This window comes from Elaeis guineensis, chromosome 9 (genome assembly GCF_000442705.2).
Source record: "Elaeis guineensis isolate ETL-2024a chromosome 9, EG11, whole genome shotgun sequence".
Classification (NCBI taxonomy): Eukaryota; Viridiplantae; Streptophyta; class Magnoliopsida; order Arecales; family Arecaceae; genus Elaeis; species Elaeis guineensis.
The window spans coordinates 14967551-14987994 of NC_026001.2; the positions used below are offsets into that span (position 1 = coordinate 14967551).

Here is a 20444-nt window from a genome sequence, read left to right on the forward strand (position 1 = left end):
TAGAAAGGAGGGGAGTTTAACTGAGAGGAAAGAAGTGTTGAAGAAGGAGACATGAAGATCCAATGTGATGTCTGTGAGAAGGCGCCGGCAACCTTAATAAGAGAGGATTTGTCATTTATAGTGATGCTTCCAAGAAGGGATTAGGTTGTGTGTTGATGCAGAACGATAAAGTCATAGCTTATGCTTCTCGATAACTAAAAGCTTATGAGCAGAATTATCCGATATATGATTTGAAGTTAGCAGCTATTATTTTTGCTTTAAAGATTTGGCGATACTATTTATATGGAGAATCATGTGAAATCTTTACTGATCATAAAAGCTTGAAATACTTATTTACTCAAAAAGAGCTGAACATGAGGCAAAGAAGGTGGCTTGAACTATTAAAAGATTATGATCTAAATATTAAATATCACCCTGGAAAAGCCAATGTGGTGTCAGATGCACTTAGTAGGAAGTCTTCAGCGAATGTAATGACTTTGCTATCCTTTCAGCAATAAATTCTGAGAGATCTTGAAGATTTATAAATTGAAGTGACTTGTACTGATATTAAAAATGTGTTAGCAAATTTAATGGTACAACCAGTATTGATCGAACCGATAAAAGCGGCCCAACAAAGTGATTTTCATTTATGTCAGTTTAAGAAGGACATGGAGAAAGGGCTACGAACTGAGTTTAGGCTACATACAGATGGAACTCTTTATTTTGGAAATAGATTATGTATACCAGGAGATCTTGAACTAAAAAAAAAAAAATTGAAAGAAGCCCATAAATCCCGTTTCTCCTTTTATCCCGGTAGTACAAAGATGTATAGAGATTTAAAACAACTCTTCTGGTGGAATAGAATGAAGCAGGAGATAGCTCGGTTTGTATCTCAATGCTTGGTATGCCAGCAAGTGAAAGCCGAACATCAAAGACCTACTGGTTTGCTAAGACCATTAGAGATACCAGAATAGAAATGAGAGCATATCACGATGGATTTCGTTACTGGACTTCCAAGGACAACAAGAAAAAATGATGCAGTGTGGGTGATTGTTGATCGGCTTACTAAATCAGCTCACTTTCTACCTTTTCGAATTGGCACTCCACTTGATAAGTTAGCCCAGATGTATATTGATAGAATTGTACGCCCGCATGGTATTCCAATAAGTATTGTATCTGATCGAGATCCACGATTCGTATCTAGATTTTAAAAAAAATTTCAAGATACTTTGGAGATAGAATTGAGGCTTAGTACTGCATTCCATCCCCAGACCGATGGCCAATCTGAAAGGACAATTCAAACTCTTGAAGATATGTTAAGAGCTTGTGCTTTTGATTTCAGAGGACATTAGGATAATCATGTGACATTGATTGAATTTGCATATAATAACAGTTTTCATTCTAATATCCGGATGGCATCCTATGAAGCTCTATATGGAAGAAAGTGTAGATCTCCTCTGTATTGGGATGAAGTAGGTGAAAAGAAATTAATAGGTCCCGAGTTAGTTCAAGATGCTAGAGACAAAATTTATCTAATCAAGAAAAGACTCAAGGCAGTACAGGATAGACAGAAGAGTTGGGCAGATAAAAAAAAAAGAGAATTAGAATTTCAGATCGGTGATCATGTTTTTCTAAAAGTATCACCTACTAAGGGTGTCATGAGGTTTGGGAGACATGGCAAGCTGAGTCCGCGATATATTGGACCTTTTGAAATTTTAAATCGAGTAGGAGATGTTGCTTCCGAACTAGCCTTACCACCAGATTTATCCAAAGTGCACAATGTCTTTCATGTTTCACTACTGAGAAAGTTTGTACCTGATCCAAATAGTGTGATAAAGTATGAGCCATTACAAGTTCATGAAGATCTAACATATGAAGAATTTTCTCTCCGAATTATTGATCGAAAAGAGCAAGTTCTAAGACGGCGTATCATTCCGTATGTAAAGATTCATTGGAGTAATCATGAAGAGAGAAAGGCTACATGGGAGCTTGAAGATGATATGAAGATGAGATATCTACATTTATTTAAAAATGAAGGTATGTTAAATTTCGAGGATGAAATTTTTTTTTAGGGGGGTAGAATGTGATAACCCGGCTCGATGGGCCAAAAGCCCACTAAGCCCACTTAGGAAAAAAAAAATAGGGAAGAAAACTCTCGATCAGAGTCTTCGCCTTCTCCAATTTCGATCAGGAATCAGAGTCATAGGGCCATTAAAAGACCCTAGGATGAGCTCTATAAGAACCCCCCTCCTCTCCTCTAAGAGAAGACACAACAGTCACCGACGATCACCGAAGTTCTTCTCCAATTTTTTCGATTGAAGCCGCGGCCCCTCGACTCGTGCTCGCTGCGATTTCACGTCGGTGGGGGTCATCGGAGACTGTGGTAAGTCCTTCCTCCTCTTCCTCCCTTCTCTCCCTTCTTTTTCGTGCCGGTGGGCATGACTGCCGGTGACAGGAGTCGTCGGATTTTGTCAGAAAAGGGAAGCCCTGTTCGGCCTCTCCCTTTTCCTGATTTTTAAGGTGCCGACGGTCATGCCGACTGCCGGCTCTGGCCTCTCCGAACTCAGGAGAGTCACCCTTTGTTGCCGGCCACCGTTGGGCAAGGTACGATCGTGAACGATCGGTCTAAGGTACGGAGACCGCTAGGTCCCCTGTTTCGGCCAAAGAAGGCCACGAAAAAAAGAAAAGGAAAAAGAAAAGAAAAGGAAAAAGAAAAGAAAAAGAAAAAGAAAAGAAAAAAGAAAAAAGAAAAAAATATATATTTATATAATAATAATAAAATAATAATAATAATACACATGAGAGAAAGTTTTTCTCATCCTTCTCTAAAATCTTTCTCTCTCTAAAATTGGACTCTCTCTACTTTCTCTCTCTAAAAATTTTTTTCTCTCTAAGAAGCCCTATGAATCTCCTATTAGGCCATCTTCTCCACTCCTAGGAACCTATGACCTTAAATCGATTTAGAGCCGAAGGGAGAGATTTATTGGACTGATCATCAAATCAGTCATCTCCTTATATTATATAATTTTATTAAAAATATAAAATAAAATTTATTGATGATTTAATATTTTAAATAAGATTGTCCGATTCTTTTAAGGAAGATTAAAAGGTTCAGGACGATCGAGGTAAGTAGATCTTATACTCCTTATTTATTTTTAAATGATCATATTTTTATGCAAAGAATTGCTATTGATGAAATCATAATTTTTCATAAAATAAGGATCGGCATATATGATATGAAAAAGTATATTTTATTGTGGCATTGATTTTATGAATATGTCTTATGAAAATAGCATGATTATGAAGCATGAATTTCATTGTTTTTCTATCTATGTATATGTATGCTTTAAGAAAAAGATATAATGATTTCAAAGGCTCTCAGATGGCTATGAATGAATCCCTTCGGGAAGATCGATATCCGGAGCTAGCATTCACACGAAACATGGCCCTGCCAGTGGGTATAAAGTTGTCACATGAATTAACAACTCTGTCGATTAAGAAACATGGCCCTGTCATGGATATAATAGTGACCTTAGCATGAATATCTGTGAGCAATGTTTTGAAACATGACATGAATACATGATGAAAATGATTTACGATTCATGATTGTGAAATATACATGATTTATGCATGCATGATGAGCTTATAACTTGTTTTATTATATGCTCTATGAAATATTTATTTTTACAATAATTGTTATTTGCTAAATGATGCATTATCATAGAAAAATTTATGCTTGATCCGGTAAGGAAGCGGAAGTCTACTTACTGAGCTGGTGTAGCTCATATTCTTTTTGTTTTCTTTTTCATGTACAGAGAAATAAGGCTAGGACTGATGGAAAGAGAATCCAGGCTTGGGGATCAGCAAATCAAGCTTGAAAATTTTGCACCAAGAATTCAGTTTATGTTTATGGATTGTAGTCATTATAAATTTTAAAGCTTGGATTATTTCATCTTTGGATTTAGATGCTCTGAACCAGTTTTGGTTTAATTAAATATTTGAATTGAACTTGATTATTACATTTATTTATGATATACCTGTTATTATGTTAAAGAAGATGAATTTTGACTTCGCATTATCGTGGGTCCATCCCTCGGTAGCATGGCCGTATTATGCTCCGGATTTGGAACGTGACACCACTGGCCTTTCATCACCTTAGTCTCTTGGCTACATTTATCTTTTTGTTCGTGGTGTTTGTTACTTTCTTCCCCCATGGAATAGAATTCTTCTGATCCATCCATTTAGTTTTTTTCCTAAACCTCACAAAATTTAATGCTTCTACTAAAATTAAGTTCTCAAAACCTCAAGGGACCTACTCACACCAGCACAACTCTGGTGCGGACACCAGAGCCATCAAAAATCGACAACATGATTTAAGTTCGATTTGGATTGAAGAAGCCTCATTAAATTGATTCTACTTCAGTTATTTATTTTCAGTCAATAAATTTTAATGCATTTAGCTTTGGGTCCATAGGGCCATATTTGGATTTGTCCACATCACCTTTAGAGCCACCACTCTCCACATGCCAAGAGAAGAAATATGCATGCCAGCATGTGCCGTGCTCATGCCAAGTTGTGTCAAGCATCAAGCACTCACATAGAGTTCCATTTCTTCCTTAAAATTCTTTAAGAGTTCTTGGCTACTTACTTATTTTGTTGAAGGCTGATTTCTTTCCTATGGTAGATTATAATGCTTTACTTTTTTGTGGAGGGTTGATTTCTTCCTTGTAAAGATAAGAGATTCCTAAACAAACATGACCCTTAGAGTCCTATATAAATCCTTGTATCTTTCATGAAAAAAGATAACGAATGATTTTACAAACTCCACAAATACTTGTGTCAATCGCTCCGAGAGGGAGAGGGTGTGAGACCCAAAATCGCCCCACAAGGAGAGGATGTGAGGCCCACTTTCTATCCTATTCCTTCTACGTAAGATTCAGTATTTCTACGACTCTGATCGACTCCACCATCTATCCACGCAAGCCTATTCCATCAAGAGAAGATCTGTCTCCTCCAGAATTTTTATCTGTCGTGCTGAGAGGAGTGATTTCTTATTCTACAGATCATATGCTGTCAAGGACCTTCGTTCCTTAACAGTTGATCTTTGATTTTTTTTTAATCCGATGTTGGTAAAGACCTAGTTCTTTATCGATGGATCTGTTTGGTTAAAAGATTAAGAGCCCTAATCAGAGTAGTTTCTTAACTACCACGATCCGGATTCTTATCATCTTCTTGGATTTTCTCACGAGTTTAATATTTTATTTTCTCTCGTTCCATTCTTATTTCTTTTTTTGTATTTACTCGTGAGCATGTTTAATTTCTGCTATCTGTTTATGAAATTTTCTATTACTAATTGTTTACTGATCTCTCAAATGACATTCGTCTGTATCATTTAGATTGATCTCGCTTTAATCTCGTATCAATCAATCACGCCTCCTGAGCAGAGTATAGGCAACTATACTATCTATCCTGGGAATAATGAGCCCCTGGTCGGATGTGATTTGTTGTTGATGAACAGAAGAGAGCTTGATTATTAAGATTGATTTTCTTTTTTTAGGATTATCCCGCATCAATTTGGTATCAGAGCAGGTTGATTAGGGCTTTAGTTTAAATTCAGCAATTTAAATTTTTGCAAGTTAAATTTTCGTACTCTAAATTTCGTACTTTACTTTCAAGTATTTTAATTTTTATTGCACCTTATTTCTGCATCTTAGAGTTGCATGACCACTAGATCAGGTACCTGGTACCAACATCCTACTTCCCCACCCAACACCAATATGGATCCCAATAAAGCAGCCATCATTAATGCTCTGACTGAAAAATTTGATGACATGAAAAATTTTATGAAAGCCATGGATGAGAGAATAGTGGTATTAGAAGAAGCTAGGCAGAAACAACCTGAACCTGAGTCTCCCCGACTACTTATAGGACAAAGAGGTAGGAATCTAGAACTTGATCGACCTATAGGGGCACGCCCGCACCATAACCAGTTCGATCAAGATGAGCATATTCTTAGGAATGTGAAAGTCGAAGCTCCAAGTTTTGATGGTTGTCTAGATCCGAGAGAGTACCTAGATTGAGAATCAGGTATGGACCACTATTTTGGATGGTACGAAATGTCTGAAGTAAGGAGAGTTAGATTTGCTAGGATGAAATTGGTGAGGCAAGCCCGACTTTATTGAGAAAGTGTTGAGCGTCTTCTCAATCAGAGAAGACAAGATCCGATAGAAACCTGGGATGAGATGAAAGAAAAACTCAAAGAGAAGTACCTCCCCACCTCTTACCAACAAAGACTTTTATATCAATGGCAGAGGCTTACTCAAGGGAATAGATCAGTCACCGAGTATATCATGAGATTTGATGAATACCTCATAAGATGTGGAGTAGCCGAAGATAGAGTTGTTACCTTATCTAGATTTAGAGCTGGATTACGAGAGGATATTCAGCGTGAGCTCTTTCTGCGAGAGGTAACCACGTTGGAACAAGCTTATCAACTTGCCTTAGATTTTGAAAGATTTTCTAGATATTCGACTCTCCGTCATCCTGAACCCAACCGAGTAACCCTTTCTGGATCGAGACCTAATATTAATCAAACTCCTAGTAACAGACCTCCACTTACAAATCCTATTGGGAGAAAAGAAGATAAAGAAAAAGGAGCTATAGGAGAGTTATCAAAAGGAAGTAGTTCTCGATCTCATTGCTTCAAGTGCCATGGTTACGGTCACTTTGCTGCACAATGCCCCAACCGATCATTATTCGTAAAAGAATTAGAAGGAGAAACTCTAGAAAATATTGAGGAGGAAGTTTATGAAGCTGATCCAGATTTAGCCGAGCAATTTGAGAGTACTGAGGACATCCTAGGTTATGCCACACCTGAGTCAGACCTTAGGCTTGGAGTCGTTAGGTATGTCCTAGCCCAAACTAAGAAAAGTGAAGACTGGCATAGGACCTCTATTTTTCATACCTTCATAAAATTTGGCGATAAAATTTGTAAGGTGATCATTGATAGCGGTAGCTGTATCAACGCCATCTCCACCGACACGGTTAAGCGATTAGGATTAACTCCTGTAGATCATCCCAGTCCATACCGTGTGTCTTGGATTGATTCCTCCTCTATTCCCATCAAATTTAGATGCCGTATGCCCATCCAGCTTCATTCCTATCAGGATCATGTGTGGTGCGATGTCTTACCCATAGAAGTCGGAAGTATCATATTAGGTCGGCCTTGGCTATTCGACAATGATGTTACGATTTATGACCGTACCAACTCCTGTAGCTTTACTCATCAGGATAAGAAGATCACGATTAATCCTTCCCCACCTAAGGCTACTAATAGAAAGATAGGCGATGGACCAAAAGAAAATCTTAAGAAGAAAAGCCTCAATCTGATAGGTGCTAAAGAATTAGAGACGACCATGAGTGAAGGATCACCAGTTTGGATGCTTGTTGCTAGAGAAGTTCGTGAGGATTCTAAGGTGGATTATCCTAAGAAAGTAGCTAGCCTTCTTACTGAGTTTCATGATGTCTTTCCTGAGGATCTTCCAGATTACTTACCGCCTATGAGAAACATTCAACATGCCATTGATTTAGTTTCTGAATCTACCCTATCCAACTTGCCCCACTATAGGTTGAACCCTAATGAGCATGCCGAGCTACAAAGACAAGTTGGAGAGCTGATAAAAAAAAGATTTGTGAGGGAGAGTTTGAGTCCTTTTGAAGTAGTTCATGGATATCAACCTAGAAAACCAATAGACCTTATCCCACTACCCATGCATGCTAGGATTTCTAAATCTGCAGAGTCATTTGCACAGCATGTCAAGAGTCTGCATAAAGAGATCAGTAAAAAAATTAGTATGAGTAATAAAGTTTATAAACAGAATGCAGATTCTCATCGACGTGTTCAAGAGTTTGCAGAGGGAGACTATGTGATGGTTTGATTGAGGCTTGAACGATTTTTCCTCGGAACCGTGAAGAAGTTACATGCCCGAGGAGCAGGTCCATTTAAGATCATAAAAAAAATTGGATCAAATGCGTATGTTGTGGACCTACCTTCTGATTTTGGAATTAGCTCTACTTTTAACATTACAGCTCTTGTCGCCTATAAAAAAAAACCAACTCGGATACCTAGTGAGCCATTTGAGCCTGAACCAACCTTTGAGAGCGAATCTATTCCTGAGTGTCCACCAGCCAAAATGTCAGCAAAACACGATCAGATTGAGAAAATTTTGGATGAGCAGATCCTTTCCACCCGGAGTCGAAGCTATCAGCGGTATCTGGTCAGATGGCGAGGTCGACCGGAGTCTGAAGATATCTGCATCACTCGAGAAGAGCTGCAATGCATTGATCCCGATCTACTTGAGCGTCACCAGAGCGGAATCGACCCACACTCGACAGGGTCGAGTTTTTCCCACCCCAGAAGAATTGGTGCGGACACCAGAGCCATCAAAAATCGACAACATGATTTAAGTTCGATTTGAATTGAAGAAGCCTCATTAAATTGATTCTACTTCAGTTATTTATTTTCAGTCAATAAATTTTAATGCATTTGGCTTTGGGTCCATAGGGCCATACTTGGATTTATCCACGTCACCTTTGGAGCCACCACTCTCCACATGCCAAGAGAAGAAATATGCATGCCAGCATATGCCGTGCTCATGCCAAGTTGTGTCAAGCATCAAGCACCCACATGGAGTTCCATTTCTTCCTTAGAATTCCTTAAGAGTTTTTGGCTACTTACTTATTTTGTTGAAGGCTGATTTCTTTCCTATGGTAGATTATAATGCTTTACTTTTTTGTGGAGGGTTGATTTCTTTCTTGTAAAGATAAAAGATTCCTAAACAAACAGGACCCTTAGAGTCCTATATAAATCTTTGTATCTTTCATAAAAAAAGATAACGAATGATTTTACAAACTCCACAAATACTTGTGTCAATCGCTCCGAGAGGGAGAGGGTGTGAGACCCAAAATCGCCCCACAATGGGAGGGTGTGAGGCCCACTTTCTGTCCTATTCCTTCTACGTAAGATTCAGTATTTCTGCGACTCTGATCGACTCCACCATCTATCCACGCAAGCCTATTCCATCAAGAGAAGATCTGTCTCCTCCAGAATTTTCATCTGTCGTGCTGAGAGAAGGAATGATTTCTTATTCTACAGATCATATGCTGTCAAGGACCTTCGTTCCTTAACAGTTGATCTTTGATTTTTTTTTAATCCGATGTTGGTAAAGACCTAGTTCTTTATCGATGGATCTGTTTGGTTAAAAGATTAAGAGCCATAATCAGAGTAGTTTCTTAACTATCACGATCCGAATTCTTATCATCTTCTTGGATTTTCTCACGGGTTTAATGTTTTATTTTCTCTCGTTCCATTCTTATTTCTTTTTTTGCATTTACTCGTGAGCATGTTTAATTTCTGCTATCTGTTTATGAAATTTTCTATTACTAATTGTTTACTGATCTCTCGAATGACATTCGTCTATATCATTTAGATTGATCTCGCTTTAATCTCGTATCAATCAATCACGCCTCCTGAGCAGAGTATAGGCAACTATACTGTCTGTCCTGGGAATAATGAGCCCCTGATCGGATGTGATTTGTTGTTGATGAACAGAAGAGAGCTTGATTATTAAGATTGATTTTTTTTTTTTAGGATTGTCCCGCATCAAACTCTTACAAAATCCCATATGCTCGAGAAAAACCCAACCAGAACCTAAGAAACCCCTCCAATCTTCCTCCCTCGGGTGCTCTCTTTTCTCACAGATCTTCGAAAAAGAGAATTAAATGAAAAAAAAAAGGCAAAAAGAAAAAAAGTAATGATCAATCTATGTGGTAAAAAATCTTATCTTTCAATTTTTTTTTTGTTTTTCTTTTGTTTTTTTTTGAATTTTTTTTTTATTTTCTTTCAATTTTTCTCTATTTTTTCTCTTTCCTCAAGAAAGCTTGGAGCAGCCGAACAGGAAAGCTTAGATGATAGCTATGATTTTGTGTTAGATATTAGAGCTCTTGTCTCATGCTTCAGATACTAAAATTGTATTGCTACTGGACCATATTTGTCCCAAAGTATTAGAGTGATATAATCACTATTTTTAAACTAGCTTTCTCTCTTTTTCTCTCATGTGCTAGAGAAGGAGGCCGCTGTGTAGGAGAATAATTTATAGGCAATTTGGAAGAAAAAGATGGGAAGAAAAAGTGGATAGGAAGGAAGAGGAGGAGAATGGGTGGAGAAAGAGGAGGAGAAAGGGGAGGAGGAGAATGGATGGAGAAAGGAAAGGGGAAAAAAAGGAGGAGGGAAAAAGAGGAAGAGGAGAAGAAGTAATGGATGAAAAGAAAGGAGAGGAAGACAAAGAAAAAAAGAAAAAAATGAGAGAAAAAGAGACACTGGCCATGCAGGAGGAGGGAGGAGGAAGAAGATAGGTATTTTTGTTATTTTAAAAAATTTTATTAACGGACATAGACGGTTAGATTATATCGAAATATATCGATGATCAGAAGGATTAGTTTAATATTTTTTAAAATATAAAAAATTTAAATATAATTGAATTAAAATAAAAAAATATTTTTTTAATTCATTTTATTATTTAAAATATAGCAAAAAAAAATTTAAAATGCAGCAGAGAAGAGAAGATACTATTGTTTAATGTAATAAAGAAGAAAGAGCCCCGGGCCACAAGTTCCGTAAAGCAACCGCAGCCACTAGTGCCCCAAACCGACCAGCATTAAAAAAATCTAGCATCATCAAAAGCAACCTCATGGATGCAGAGGATCACAATTATAAGCGACTTATCTATTCCATTGACCCCATTGCTTCGTTTCTCTCCTCCCATCCTCTTCTCTCCCTCCCTCCTCTCCAACCACCATCCTCCTTCTCCAAGGTAGGTCATCATTATTCTTCTAGACAGCCAATATCCATGGAAATTTTGTTCATGTCCATCTCTCAACACAAGTTTTTGTTTCTTTTCTGTATCAATACAGCCTTCTTGTTACTCTGGAGCTACCATATGGGTGTCTTCTAAAGATCAGTAGAAAGCTGAGCAGAAAGAAGAAGAAGAAGATAGAAAGGAGGGGAGTTTAACTGAGAGGAAAGAAGTGTTGAAGAAGGAGACATGAAGATCCAATGTGATGTCTGTGAGAAGGCGCCGGCAACCTTAATATGCTGCGCCGACGAGGCAGCGCTCTGTGCAAGCTGTGACATAGAGGTCCATGCGGCGAACAAGCTTGCGAGCAAGCACCAGAGGCTTCTCCTCCAGTGCCTCTCCAACAAGCTCCCTCGCTGCGACATCTGCCAAGTAATTTAATTAACTACACCATCCTCACTTTCATCTCTTGTTTCTTGTCTATCTTTACCCTGTCAATACTTAGCTTGCATGTTTCTTCTGGTGTTGATGTTTTCTAGAAAACCAGCATCTATGTTGCTTTTAAATATATGAGTAAATGTTTTTTGAATTTAGAAAGCAAAACAATCATGAAGGATGTTCACTAGTTATTGTATAGACATCTGTTAAGCTGGTTTTTATGATTGCGTGCAGATCGATGGCAGTTGATGCATCCCTCATGCTAAAAACTACATAATTTTTTTTTTTTTTTGCTGTCAATATCCATGCTTTTTTAAAATTCTATTTCTTTGTTAAAGAATTAAGATGGGTGGAAGCCTGGAACAAAATCAGGGTGAGGGTAGGATCAAACCTAAGTCTTTTGTATCTACACAGAGACTTTACCACCTTAACATCTATGTAGTATAGGGTGTCACAGGGTGATGACCCTTTCTACACTCAGGACTGAAAAAAAGTTTGCTCTGTAGATACTGTGTGGTTCAAAAGTCTATGTCATGTAGATGGAATTAATAAATCAATCTTCACCTCTGAGTGAACAAAGGAACAAATAAACCATCATTTCTTTAATATTGGGTTGGTCAATCAATTAGGTAGTGCAGGTGGGTCTCCCTTCCTTTATGAAAAAGAAAGGAACAGAAAACTATGACCATTTGCGCTTTCATTACGACTGCACCTGCGCCTCAACTTCATTAGAGTAGCCTGTTCTTGAGCTCAAACTGGACTCCAGTCACTTATACATATACTACATTCACATAATATCCCAATTAATTAGTTAAAGATAATTTCCTCTTTTGAGATTGAGTTACAATATATATGCTATGTCTTTCATCTGCATCATATGGCTGTTAATTATCAAACTTTGTCCACTAAATGTAGGTCTAGCAACATCTATTTTTGGAATTATTACATCACTATAGTGAATGAATCATGAAGATTGCGAGGAACCACCATCAAGCATATAACTTCTCTATATGAAAAGAATCTCTGTTGCTTCTTTCTTCGTGAAAATAACTACAATATGGGATAATAAATAAATTATGGAATCTTGAAGAGACCTGCATCTGTCATTAGGTTGAAAATTGTTTGTTCAGCACCAAATACAATCTGGAGACTTTCTTGGAAAATCGATCATCTTCATGAAGTTTTAAGGAAGAAAGACTATTGAAATTGAGAATATTACCCTTCCATATGAGTCTCTTTTTGGATCTCAAACAAAGGAAGTAGCTGAGAAAGAACTGGCTTGATCATGGATGAGCATCTAATGAAAAAATAGTTATATTTACTTGTTAATTTTCTTCTCAACTTTCTGATTCTTTTTGGCGATTGTTGCAGATCTAGGTTAGTCTATTATGAAAATCTTAAAACCTCTTGTATACCAAACTAACGTAGTTCGTGGTGCAAAGGCTTGGATTTAAAGCATAAAATTTTGGGCTGGGAGGGGAAAGGTAGGGAATTCTGGATTCATGGCTTAAAACAAAGTCAAAATTATAAATTTATAATATAACTTATATCTGGAGTTAAACCATTCATATAAACAATACTAACAACCAAAAAGAAAGAAAGGAACACGGGTACCTTATGGCAGTTCTGAAGGTTAGAGCAAGCAGAAAATAGTAAAATAGATGATGATTGGAGCAGAAAGGACTTCAGATGATTACTGATAATTGGATACTCATATAATAGATGATAATGCAGCTATAATAATCAATCAAGTTTGAGTTATGAAGTTGGGTGCAGAAGTTATATGTAATGTAATTTATTAGATTCATAGCAATTGTTTTTACCTCCATCGATCAAAGCAGCTCTTGGAGTATACTATTATTTTATTCCTTGGAAATCCAGGATTAATGCTAGTAATTTGTATCCTTTTAATAATCTCATAGTCTTTAAAGGTTTCCAAAAAATTTTAGGGACAGTCTAGAAGGTTTACTCTCAGAATATAGACAACTGAATTTCTCACCATGTGCAATCTAGAGCAAACTCACCTGAAGATGATGAGACCCCATACATTGGAAGTGTTTAAACTAATCATAGAGAACATCCTGATTTCTAAATTAAAAATAGAACTTCAGTAGATCAAAGCATGTAAACAGTCTTTAAGTATACAGATAGTCATACGTCAAAACTCAACAATATGCTCTATCTTGTACTAGTTACTAGTTGTCCAAGGCCACATGGCTAATGAAGAATGGTAATGTAATGTACTATTCCCTCCCATTCTCTTTGTTTTGATATTTTTGGTAGGAGAAGGCAGCTTTTATTTTCTGCGTGGAGGATAGGGCCCTTTTCTGCCGGGAGTGCGATGAACCTATCCATGTTGCTGGTACCCTTTCCGGTGATCATCAGCGCTATCTAGCTACCGGCATCCGGGTTGCCCCGAGTTCAATGTGCAAGAAGGACACTGAGAAGGGTCAATCGGAGCCATCAAACAACAGCTCCATGCACCTTGCTCCAAAGGTTCCAGCAACACAACAAGCCCCATCAACATTCACACCCTCAACATGGGCTGTTGATGAGTTCCTCCAGCTGTCAGACTATGAATCCAGTGACAAGGTGAGACTGTCAAAGTTCTCCATTTATTCGTGTAGACATGAGGTTCTCAAACTCTTGATTCATTCAGTTGCAGAAGGAGTCTTCTATTGGATTTGGAGAGTTGGAATGGTTTGCGGACATCGGTCTTTTCAACGACCAGATGCCCAAGGGAACCTTGATGACAGCAGCCGAAGTACCCGAGCTTCCAAACTCACAATCAAGCAATGCAGCCTTCTACAGACCAAACAAATACGGTAACATCTCCTCCAAGAAGCCTAGAATTGAGCTCTCTGATGATGAGGAGTATTTCACTGTCCCTGATCTTGGATAAACTGAAGCTCGCCAATCTCTGTATTAGTCCAATTGTGATCTCCATATAGCATACATACAGAGAGAGAAAGAGACACATCTATGCATCTATCTACATTTCTACAGAAAAGCAGATGGATACATGGATGGGTAAATATCAGCAGATGGTATTACGTGTTATCTTAAATGTTTGGGTAGAAAAAGGTTTTAAGTGTGGCAATATTACTGATATCCTCAGTGCTGTTATTGGTAAGATTGGCTTGTATCAATACTGAATTGGCTTTTCTAATGTATTCACTGTAACTTCACATGTTACTGCTTAAGGAATTGAATTGGGTTTGGAATATTTTTGGAACAGATATCTCAAAGAGTGCAAAGTGATATTTGTGTTGGCTTTTGGGAGATTTTACTTGCACCTACTGCAGTGGTTGAGATTTTATTCGCAAGGCTTCAGCTGGGGGCAGGTAAAGAAGCCAGCTTGTACCGCATAAGCGGACAAAGCAACTTAAAGAACATAGAAACCCCTAGTTTTAGACATGTTCTTTTCCTCTTTATAAGCATTAGGTTTTATCATTTCCTCCTCCAAGTTTTTTTTTTTTTGGATGAAGTTGGGAGGGGGGGGTCCCACCTGTGTTTTATTTAAGAGAAGTGTATTTACAACTTCCACCAGCCTGCCACTTGAGTTGCGGCCTATTCTGGTGGGGAAAAGTATAAGCACAGGGATTTACATCATGTCCCACACTTTAATAAAATATGCAGCGAAAACTTAGTTTTGGCTCTTTGGGGAATGAGAAGTAATGAACCTGTAAACAACGTGATACTTCTTCCCATGCAACCCACTGAGGGCAATCTCTAATTTTAGCCTCTAGGCTGTTCACTGCCAACGCCATCAGTCAGTAGGTTACCCAAGTTGGTAAGTTCAGTTTTGGATCGCCCATTGGAGGTTGCTGCCCAGTCTTGCAACTGCCTCCAAATTTTTTGGAATAGATAGAGAATTGGGAGTTCAATATTCTAATATTTCGTTCCTTCCACAAGCTCCAACAAATGGACAAGGCCATGCCATTCTCACCCACTTATCTTTGAAACATAATCCCCGGGAAGTCCAATATTCATTGTTTGATGGCAAAGGAGTCTGCTGTTGAATGCTTTTTCTAATTAATATAAAAAAAAATTTATTTACATAAATAATTTAATTTTTAATTTATTTATCAAATTGATGTAAAAATGATAAAACGTCATTTTGAATGATATTTTATCATCGCCACGTCACCTCCCATTTTCCACATAGACGATGTCAAAAAAAAATATAAATAAAAAACATCAAATAATATGGCGATTTTAAAAACGCTATATTATTTGGCGATTTTAATTTTTTCCCCAAAAAAAAGAAAAAAAACGGTAAAAACTAGAAAAAAAATAAAAATTTTAAATTTATAAAAAAATAAAAATTTTAATTTTGATGAAAATAAAAATTATCATTTAAAATTAGTTTTCCCATTTCAAATTATCTTTTTAAAAAATATCTAAAAAAAATTGGTGTAAAAAAAAATAAAAATACCATAAAAAAGAATTGAAAGGAAATAGAAATTATAATTCTAAATTTTAAAAAATTAAAAATTTTAATTTTAATTCAAATAAAAATTATCATTTCAAATTACAATCTCCTTTTCAAATTAATTTTTTTTAAAAAATATCATAAAAGAAGAATAAAATGAGAAAAAAATAAAAATTATAATTTTGAATGAATTTTAAAGAATAAAAATTTTAATTTTAATTAAAATAAAAAAGATAATTTTAAATTATTTTGTCCATTTAAAATTAATTTTTTTAAAAAATATCTTAAAAAGAAATATTAAAAAATTAAAAAAATTAAAAATACCATAAAAAAGAAAAAATGAGAAAGAAATGAGAAAAAAATAAAAAATATAATTTTGAATTTAAAAAATAAAAATTTTAATTTTAATTTAAATAAAAACTATCATTTCAAATTACTTTTCCCATTTCAAATTAATTTTTTTAAAAAAATATGTCAAAAAAATAAAAAATTAAAAAAAAATATCATAAAAAAGCAAAATATTTAAAAAAATGAGAAAAAAATAAAAATTATAACTTTTAATTTAAAAAAATAAAATTTTTAGTTTTAATTAAAATAAAAAATATCATTTCAAATTACTTTTCTCATTTTAAATTATTTTTTTAAAAAATATTCCAAACAAAGAAGTAAAAAATGAGAAAAAATAAAAATTTAAATGTTAATTCAAATAAAAAACATAAATTCAAATTATTTTTCCCATGTAAAATTAATTTATTTAAAAAAATATCCCAAAAAAATCTTAAAAAATTAAAAAAATAAAAAATATTATAAAAAAATGACAAAAAATGAGAAAAAAAATAAAAATTATAATTTTGAATTTAAAAAAATAAAAATTTTAATTTTAATTTAAATAAGAAATATCATTTCAAATTACTTTCTCTATTTCAAATTAATTAATTTTTTTCCATACCGCACCGTACGTAGCTGTTCGTGCCCGTACCAGATCGAGATGTACCAGTGCGGTCCGATTCATCTCATAATTAAATTATCCGATATATTATTATTATTTACGTCATAATTTTTATAGCCCTTTTAGCATAACTTTTTCTCTCTTAATATTCTGAGACACATTAGAGTATGTGTATCCATATCCACAAAGCATAATATCTGATCACTTGAAATTAAATAATATAAAATAAAATTAATAATTAATAATATTAAATAAAATAAAAATGTCAAGCGTACAAAAAATAGTACAATAAAAGTTTCAAAAATACTAAGTACAAATCTAAAAAAGACTAAGTCCCACAAGGATGTCGTGGTGACCGTGATCGCTTGGACCTTCTTAGGAAGGTCCTCAACGGCTGCTCCTGCTCCTGCTCCTGCTGTGATGGCTCTTCCCCTATATTAGTGGAGGAGGTCTACTGGTCATGTTGCTCAGGAATAACTGATGCTGTCGGATCATCTACGGACTGAGCGATCCGCTCAACCCTCTCATCTGGATACACGAATAGGCCTGAAAAGAAGTATCATACTCATGTGGCCAATTGGTACTCGGTGATGTCATCTGGAGGATGTAGGAAGAAGAAGACGCTGTCATCTGTGGATCAAAAGACGGTGACATCTGTACAGCATCTAGTGATGACATGTGCGGAATATGTGGTGATAGCATATGTGGAACATATGGTGACAGCATATATCTCATATCTGGCGTATTGGCTACTCCATACCAAGGCGCACAGCTATATGGATCAACACCAATCGCCACCAATGTTCCAGAACTTGTTCTCTCTATCTCACGCAGTATCCGAATCCATTCATCCTCATCAGTCATAGATAAAGTACGACGAGCGTCCAACACAAGACCCGACATAGAATCAGTCTACAAAATAAAAATAAAATAGTCAATATACTGTAAAATATAAAACAAAAATATAACACAAACAACATAAACTAATTTCGTGATCTTACGAAAAGACGCACAGCAGAACTCTCGCCCTCGTATCCGGAAACTGCATACCGAGGCTGTCCGTACAAAAATCAATTGACCAATGTATATATTTTACGATACCCGTACAAAAATATATAATCAAATATATATTTTATACGGATATCGTAGAATATCTTACATTGGTCAATTGGCATGTCTACGTTTTCATGAAATGTAATATATTTTAAAATTTTTAAATTATGATCGAATCGAATTTTAAAATAAATCTGAATCTAATGAGATAAAAATAAAAAATAAAAAATAATGAGATAAAAATAAAAATTAAAAAGATCGAAATAGAAGGGTGCCACAGGACCGTACGGGCCCACCATCGAAGGGCCGCCGCGGGGCCGTCGGGCCCCGAGGGTAGCGGGCCCCCACAGGACCGGCTGTCGGGGGGCCGTCGTCGGGGCCCGCCGCCGTGGATCGAAATAGAAGGGCGCCGCAGGGCCGCCGCGGGCCCACCGTCGGGGCTCGCAGCGGCCAGCTGCTGAGGCCTGCCGCCTGGAGCCGTTGTTGGGGCGCGCGGGCCCGCCGCCGGCCCTATGTGGCCGGCGGCCAAGGAAAAAGAGGGAGAAAGAGAGGAAGAAGGAGAGAAGAGGGGGCCGGCCAAGGGAAGGGGAGGGTCGGGGCCCACTGCGGGGGGCCGCCGTCGGGGCGCGCGGGCCAGTCGCTAGCCGTCTGTCGCCGACGGCCAAGGAAAAAGAGGGAGAGAGAGAGGAAGAGGGAGAGAGAGGAAGAGGGAGAGGAGGGGGCTGGCTAAGGGAAGGGGAGGGCCAGGGCCCACCGCGGGGGATAGTAATTTGAAATGATAATTTTTTATTTGAATTAAAATTAATTTTTTTTAATTTATAATTATAATTTTTATTTTTTTATCATTTTTTATTTGAATTATAATTAAAATTTTTATTTTTTAAAATTTAAAATTATAATTTTTTTGAATTAGAATTACAATTTCTATTTTTTTCAATTCAATGCTTTTCCCTTTTTTTCTTTTTTTATGGTGTTTTTTATTTTTTTTACACCAATTTTTTTTCAGATATTTTTTTAAAAAAATAATTTGAAATGGAGAAAGTAATTTGAAATGATATTTTTTATTTGAATTAAAATTAAAATTTTTATTTTTTTAATTTTAATTTATAATTTTTTTTTCACATTTTTTTCTTTTTTTCACTTTTTTTATGGCATTTTTTTCTTTTATTTTTCTTGAATTCAAATTAAAATTTTAATTTTTTTATAATTTAAAATTTTATTTTTATTTTTTTCCATTTTTACCATTTTTTCTGTTCTTATGAAATTTTTTTTGGTATTTTTTTCATTTGTTTGGAATATTTTTTAAATAAATTAATTTGAAATGAAAAAAGTAGTTTTAAATGATGTATTTTATTTTAATTAAAATTAAAAATTTTATTCTTTTTAAATTTAAAATTATAATTTTTATTTTTCTCATTTTTTTAAATTTTTAACTTTTTTATGGCACTTTTATTTTTTTAATTTTTTATTTTTTTGAACATCTTTTTTAAAAAAAATTAATTTGAAATGGAGAAAGTAATTTGAAATGATATTTTTTATTTGAATTAAAATTTTTATTTTTTAAATTTAAAATTATAATTTTTATTTTTTTCTCATTTCTTTCTCATTTTTTTATGGTATTTTTTTCAAATTTTTTAATATTTTTTAGATATTTTTTTAAAAAATCAATTTTAAATGAAGAAAATAATAATTAAAATTATTTTTTTAATTTGAATTAAAATTTGAATTTTTATTTTTTAAAATTTATTCAAAATTATAATTTTTATTTTTTTTCATTTTTTTCTTCTTTTATGATATTTTTTTAAAAAAATTAATTTGAAAAGGAGATTATAATTTGAAATGATGATTTTTATTTGAATTAAAATTAAAATTATTATTTTCTTAAAATTTAAAATTATAATTTTTATTTCTTTTCAATTCTTTTTTTATGGTATTTTTAATTTTTTTTTACAACAATTTTTTTCAGATATTTTTTTAAAAAAATAATTTGAAATTGGGGTATTAATTTGAAATGATAATTTTTATTTTATCAAAATTATAATTTTTATTTTTTTATAAATTTAAAATTATAATTTTTTTCATTTTTTTCTATTTTTTCTCTTTATTTTTGGAAAAAATTAAAATCACAAAATAATATGATATTTTTTATTTTTTTTTTTTTTTTGACGTCGTCTACGTGAAAAATGGAAAAAAAAAGGGTGACGTGGCGATGATAAAACGCCATTCAAAATGATGTTTCATCCCTTTTGCATCAATCCGATAAATAAATTAAATATTAAATTATTTTTATAAATAATTTTTTTTTTAATTAATTAGGTAAAGTACTCGTCTGCTGTTCAACCTGCAACCAAACTGTTTTTGTATACTCTCAGCTTAAGAGGATGTGGTCTATGTTTTCATCGTTTTCTCCACACTGGTGCTGGCCAGCTTTTTTTCCTCATATTTTCTACTGTTAGCGTCTTATTATTGTATGCTAGCCAATTGAACACCTTAACCTTCTCTGGGTGTGGTAACTTCCAGTAGTTTATGTTGCCAAATATCGGCCTTATCCCTCCATCACGTAAAAACCTGTAGCAGTGGTAAACTGTAAAGATCTTCTGATTCCATTTCCATTCTGCAGTATCTTCTTTTGCGCTGGTCAAAATCGTCTCCAATAGGTCTACCAGTTGGTTTTCTTGAGCTTTATAGCTCACACGCCAATGCTGTGTTTCTTGCACTACTTCAGAAGTCTGTAGCT

General features: G+C 35.0%; 1 protein-coding gene across 1 annotated transcript; it reads left to right on the forward strand.

Annotated features, from left to right (window-relative positions):
* Positions 1 to 10712: 10712 nt before the first annotated feature.
* Positions 10713 to 14509, forward strand: LOC105051460 (B-box zinc finger protein 24). The gene is made up of 4 exons (XM_073243118.1): positions 10713 to 10850; positions 10951 to 11264; positions 13554 to 13862; positions 13930 to 14509. Exons 2-4 carry the CDS (start codon positions 11082 to 11084, stop codon positions 14170 to 14172), a joined length of 735 nt encoding a protein of 244 aa, XP_073099219.1. The 5' UTR covers positions 10713 to 10850; positions 10951 to 11081; the 3' UTR covers positions 14173 to 14509.
* The last annotated feature ends 5935 nt before the right edge of the window (positions 14510 to 20444 follow it).